The sequence below is a fragment of the Canis aureus genome, chromosome 8 (assembly GCF_053574225.1).
Source record: "Canis aureus isolate CA01 chromosome 8, VMU_Caureus_v.1.0, whole genome shotgun sequence".
NCBI lineage: Eukaryota > Metazoa > Chordata > Mammalia > Carnivora > Canidae > Canis > Canis aureus.
The window spans coordinates 41,001,850-41,007,849 of NC_135618.1; the positions used below are offsets into that span (position 1 = coordinate 41,001,850).

Here is a 6,000-nt window from a genome sequence, read left to right on the forward strand (position 1 = left end):
ATCGCACAGGCCTGACGTCCTGAGCCCCGTGCTAACGGCCCGTACGCTCAGTGGAAGCCACACGGACCAGGCCACAGTGTCCCACCGGCAGGTTAGCGGGCAGCTCCGGAGCGCAGACCGCGCACCTGCCTCTGCCGCTGTGCGCAGGGCTTGAACCCCCCCTCAGGCAGCTCATCCTTCCTTCTCCCTCCCGACTCCTCTCCCTCCTCCTTTCCGCTCCCCGGCTCTGTCCAGCTGTGCCCTCTGTGCCTCTGTACTTCTGACATGTCTACCGCATTACACAAAGTCAAAAAAACTTCCCTCTGTGTCGCTTTGGGGCACGACTCTCCCTCTCACCAACATCCACCAGAGGACCCCGGGGCCCCTGAGCGGGTAAGGGAGTTGGGGGGCGGTGCACTGCCCAGGGGTCCCACGGAGGAGCCGGGGCTGCAGGATGCCCGGGCCTGGCGGCCATCAGTCTGGGCACACGGCGTGCCGCTCCTTCCTAACGGTCCCCGGCTCCTTATCTGTGCCCACTTCCAGACCCTGACTTCTCTTTTCTTTCTTCAAGGACTGCGTCTAAATGAGGCCAAGCTATTCCTGGGGCCGACCTAGACCCTGCACCCACCCCCATGTCACACACAGATGACTATTTTTGGCAACTTCTCCCCAGAATAAAATCTTTCACTTTTTTGACTGTGGGTGAGGGTGACTTGCCTGGTGCCCTCTTTAGAGGGTGGTCTTGTCTGTTCCACGTGGGTGGGGGGGACCTGCTGGTCCCTTCTCAGGACCCCACCCCAGGGTCAGTCTCTCGGAGGCACTGGCCAGAACCACCGTGGCCGAGTCCCAGCAGAGAATCAACAGCAAACCTTGCCTCTGCTACATTTTCCATCATGGCAAAAGTCCTAAGGTACCCTAGCCCTGCATTCTGGGAAGACAGGGGGGTTGAGGGCAGGGGTGGTGACGTGACCTGCCCAGGTTTGCTCAGGGAGGCCTCGGCTCTCCAGCCTTCCACGGCAGGGCAGGGAGGCGTGGCCTGGGCTCAGGCAAAGCATCCTGTGCCAGGCTTGTCCCCTGCGGCCCTGGCCCTCAGGCACCCCAAACACCCAGGCTCAGACCCTCCTATCCATCCCACTGTCCCCTGAAAGCTGCCTCCCCAGCCATTTCTCAGTTTTACAAAGGGAATCTGTGCTTCAGCTGGTTCCTGCAGCCCAGGCATCAAGGAGTGAGGTCCAGGTGGGTCGCTCCGTAACCATTCACATTCCAACAGGCTCCTTGGTGTTTCGGAAGGTAGGGACACCAATGCAGCCAGCCAGGAGCAATGCCAGAGGACAACAGTCCTGTCTCCCTCAGAGGTTGTGGGGAAATAAGCTGGCTGGCCTTTGGCCTGGTGGCAGGTGGGAGCTGCAGGGAGAATGCTCGCCTCTCCCTGATTCCAGCCTGAGGCTGGAGCCTGCAGGAAGCTTCGAGGGCAGGTGCCTCAGGGGGGAGCTCACCCCATCCCTGCAGGCAAAGGTGCTTGGGGAGCAGAAAGAATGAGGATGGGGTCAGCAGAGTGGGAACCTCACAGGGTCCTGGGCGCAGCCTCCTCCTCTGTCAGGGGGACACGGCTCCTGGCCTGGGAGGCAGTGGCAGTGCCAGGCTGGGCAGTAAGGTCCCCGTCTGCCTGGGACAGACAGGGACGAGCCGGTCATGTAGGGAGGGAGGCGCATGGCCTGGCCTGGTGTGGCGCTGCACAAATGAGCTGGGCGGGAAGGGGAGAGAGACGCCTCTCGCCAAGCAGAGGGTCCTGCTTTGAGGTGCTGCTGGAATGGAGTTGCTGAGTGGTGACCCCCCTGCACTCCCATACGTGGCCCTACAACCCACCAACACAGGTCAAAGGGTCACTGACCATTTCTCCCTTTCAAAGACCGTGAACTCCTTAACTCTAAGGTATAAACAACCAATGACAGCAATGTGTATCCTAAACAAGATGATCCGCACTGGAAAAAATGCACTGCCAGTGCCCGGGACAAGTCACCAGAAGAGGGAAGTTGAGGCACTGGCAGTGGAGGAAAGTGTCCCTCTTTCTGTGAACTCTTACAGACACTAAAATCAGCGCACACCTGCCTCCCTGGCTGGACCCCTGACTATCCCCGGTCCTGGGGGCTCTGAATAGAGAACCACCAAACACATACCACACACAGAGAGCCAAAGCAAGGCCTCTCTTCTCAGTCCCCCTCCTCCTCTTGGCTCATGGCTTCACCAGGAGCCACAGAAAACCATCCCAGCAACATGTGCAGCTGTTGCCCCCCAGGAGCCGAGAAGTGGCCCTGGAAGGCAGAGCAGAACCCCGCCAACAGGCTCCCAGCACCTTGTGCTGAGCCAGTGACACGGCCTTGGCCATCCTGGGGCTCCCCTAAAGGAGTGCAGTTATTCTAAGGCTCATTTGAAACACATACGTTGCCCAAACAGAAGCTGTGGCTAAGCAACCGAAGACTTTTCCAAATGCAGGAATTGGAAATAGCCTTGCCTCAAAAGATCTCCTTTTGTCCAGCCCAGGCGGCCTCCCCAGCACTGACCCCGGGAAGCGACCAGACTCAAAGCACTCATCTGTCCTCAGATGAGTCCTGCTATAAAGGCCCCTCAGAGGCTTCCAGGCCCAAGGCAGCCCCACCCACTGCTGGGCTTGGGGGCCAGCCACAATGTGTTCTCAGAGAACCCTGGAAGGACCCTGGGGACCCTTCATCCGAGAGAATCTGGGAGAACAAGCCCTTCCCTTCTCGAAGCTGTCTGAAGGAGGAGGCCTGCCTGCCCACAGAAAGCACTTCAGGGTCTCCATTCATCCACCAGCTGTCCCTCCAACCCCCCTCCATCCCCCCCACCCCCCAGCAGGCCTTTCACTTTGGAAGCTCTTCCTGGTGCAAAACAAGATCCCCCTCCAGATTTCAACCAATTAGGAAACAGGAACCCAACACACATGTCTGTGGCCACTGGAGTGGGTTGGCCGACCAGGGGCAGGCTGGCTGCGTCCCCACTGTGACAGTCGGCTTCAGCCAGTTACGGCCTGGCAGGAACCTGGGCCAGCTGGTTCATGAATGTCCAAGAGAAGCTAGAAGCGAGACTTTTGGTGCAAACTCTCCCAACTTTAACGTGTTGGCAGGCCATTCAGAAAGACATGGAAGCCAAGCAGCAGACCCCTAAGTTAGCGCGCCCAGGTGCTTTCACGGCAGACTGGAAAGAAACTCCCACTGCCTGTCACCTGGGGTGGCCAGACCTTCACCCCACGGGCTGCCACGTCCGCTCTTCAGAAAGGAGACTGTTGGAGCTCCAGTCATCCTTCCAAGCAGTGTCATGGATGCGAAGGTTTTTAGAACAGAACTTTGGAAACAGTCATTTGAGCTGCAGTCTGGCAGGTAGGTAGGGGTGACCGTGCCCAGAAGAGGCTGGGCTTTGAGGTAACCAAGCCAGTTTCCCATGTGTGCTGCTGGGGCAGCTCCCAGGAGGCGCGATGAAGGACAGCAGAGGACAGCTGGGTCTGCTCCCTTCTGTTCATGCACCAGCACCTTTGCTTTCCAGCCAGTTTACGTTTGAACGTGTAACAGACAGTTACGGACTCCTTCAGCTTTGTTCCTGAGCTTAGAGAAGTGGAGGAAGGTTCCAGGTTCCGTTCTCACCTCTGGCTTCCCCTCCAGTTCACCTGGCCCGCTTCTGCAGCCTTTCCCTTGCTGGTGAGATGCGCAGACCAGGGGCTCCCAGCACACCAGGCAGGGCCTCTGCATTTGCTGGAAAGTACTAGGAGGCCCCAGCCCTGCCCTCTGCCCCTCTTGCTCTGGTTCCCACCTTGCTTGGGGCACTGATGAAAAACCCGATTCCTGTGCCCTCCTCCAGAGCAGTTGCCTCAAGCACCCAGGGGTCCTTTATACCCTACAGGTTTGGGGGTCTTGAATCACAATCACTTGGGAGCTGTTTGCACAACAGCTTTGACATACAGTTGATATTCTCTTAAGTTTACCCTTCAAGGTAAATGATTAAGTGGTTTTTATTTTAATGATCCACCAATATCCTGGGGGACGTTCAAAATAATACCATCAAGGCTTCTCCCCAGGGACTCTGATGCCGTGGGATCTGGGAGTCTGTGGTTTGTCTCTTTACGGAGCTCCCTGGGGGCTCTACTGTGTAGCCAACTATGGGAACCCCGGGTTTAGAGGACATTTTGCCATGTCCAGATACTTTCCATTGTCACTAGGGGATGCACTGGCATCTCGTGGGAAGGCCAGGAGGCTGGCCGACGTCCCACAGTGCACAGGACTCCCCACAGCAGACAGTAATCCAGCTTCAAATGTCCACAGTGCCCAGGCTAGAAAACCAGGACCTATAGGAACCCCAAGTCCTTCCAGCCTGATGTGACCACCTGACACTTCCAAGCCAGCCCCGTGGCCCCCTGGAAACAGAAATGCACCTCACCCCCATCAGATCAGCACTCAGCAGAGATGTTGTGCAGGAACACTGCTCAACGTGGAGCTTGAGGACCTGCCCCTCTGACAAACGCCTGAGTAGCAAGACTGTGGTTCATTTACAGGCCACCCAGTTGTCTGCCCAGGGGTGAGCCTCCGTCTCCACGAGTGCAGATTCTCGATGGTGCAGTCTCTGGTCTCTGACACATACAGCCATCCCAGGCATGGGCTCCCTGGGATAGCCCAGGCACACGCACCCCTACAGGGCAGATAACCGCCCCCACATACTTGCCTCTGCATCTCTCCTGCCCCTTGATGGGGCTGTGTGGCAGTTACCTCAGCATTTTCTCCCATCAGAAGGCTGTGGTGAAGAGTCAGGAGGCCCAAGATACCCTCACCCTTACCCTGCCCCTCCTTCACTCCCTCCCCTCTCCATGAGGAGCACACACAGGGCTGTGCTCCCCCTCTGGACCTCCTCGGGGAGGCCGCTAGAAGGGGGATTTCAAGGTGAGCACACAATTCCAGAAGCAGCAGCTGCAGCAGGGGCCTGGCAGGGGGTCTTCAGTAATAGCCAGAGAGCAGAGTGGCCCCCGGAGCCATGCAGGGTCCAGCAGGGTGGAGACTGAGCTGGGGAAGCCAGGTAACGGCCCGGGTGCCCAACACCGGAGTATCCTCGTCAGAAGGCCCAGCCCCATCCCTAGGAGCAAGGGCACGGCTGCCTGCCAGTGGGGAGCGTAGACACATTAAGCAGACCTTCTGAAACAAGAAACTCTCTGACCCAGGCACCACCTGCAAAAGATCAAGGTGCTGACTGATGGGCTGGGTGCCCGGGTGGGCTCCTGTCAGGTCTGCTGGTACTGAGGGTTGGGCAGGGACCTTGGCCTCCCCCCTTCTCAAAGCTCAGCTCCTCACAAGGGGTGCAAGGCTGAGGCTGCCACAGGAAGCCCCTTCCCCAGCAAGGGCAGCCAAGGGGAGGGCACTCAGAGTGGAGCACCCCTGGCTCCTCCCTTGGGATGAGAGCAGGTGCCTGCCCCAGCCCAGCTCGGGAGCAGCCCAGGGTCCTATCGCCCCTGGGTTGCCAGTCTCCTTAGTGACCAAAGGCTTGAGCCACAGGTTGGACTCTGCCCTGGGCTCGTCCTGTTCCTGTCATGAGCCCTCACTGGCTCTGCAGAGGCGGGCTATCTGTGCCTCCCTGGGGGAGGGCCCTGCTCAACCGGGTATGTTTGTTGGGAGGCTGGGCTTGGGGAGTCCAGGCTGCAGCCAGCCATGGGAACCCTAAAACACAAAGAAAGGTCCTAGCAAACTGAAGGCAACTGTTAGCCCCGGAGGTCAGGATCAGTCCAGGTGGACAGGGGGGAAGCATGGGCAGGAGTTAGGGATTCTGGGAACACAGGCCAGAAACTAACTTCATGGGAAGAGCCTTGGATGGGCAGGAAGATTCCAGAGCCATGTTGTGGTTGAAAAAATAGCAGCAGACAGAAGCAGTGTAGTGTGGAGCCAGGCGGGACTGGGGGGTGCCCTGCCTCTCCGCATGGAGCCAGCTGGCAGCAAAGCTCAGGATGCGAGGCAAGACCACAGAGCCTGG

General features: G+C 58.5%; 1 protein-coding gene across 3 annotated transcripts in view; it reads left to right on the plus strand.

Annotated features, from left to right (window-relative positions):
* The window catches only part of C8H16orf96 (chromosome 8 C16orf96 homolog), a 44,186-nt gene extending 43,511 nt beyond the window's left edge, over positions 1 to 675 (plus strand). For all 3 annotated transcript variants that reach the window (XM_077906427.1, XM_077906428.1, XM_077906430.1), the window contains one exon: positions 551 to 675. In XM_077906427.1, the coding sequence (XP_077762553.1) occupies positions 551 to 566 (16 nt within the window). In that variant the 3' untranslated portion in view covers positions 567 to 675. The remainder of the gene's footprint in view (positions 1 to 550) is intronic.
* Positions 676 to 6,000: the final 5,325 nt, after the last annotated feature.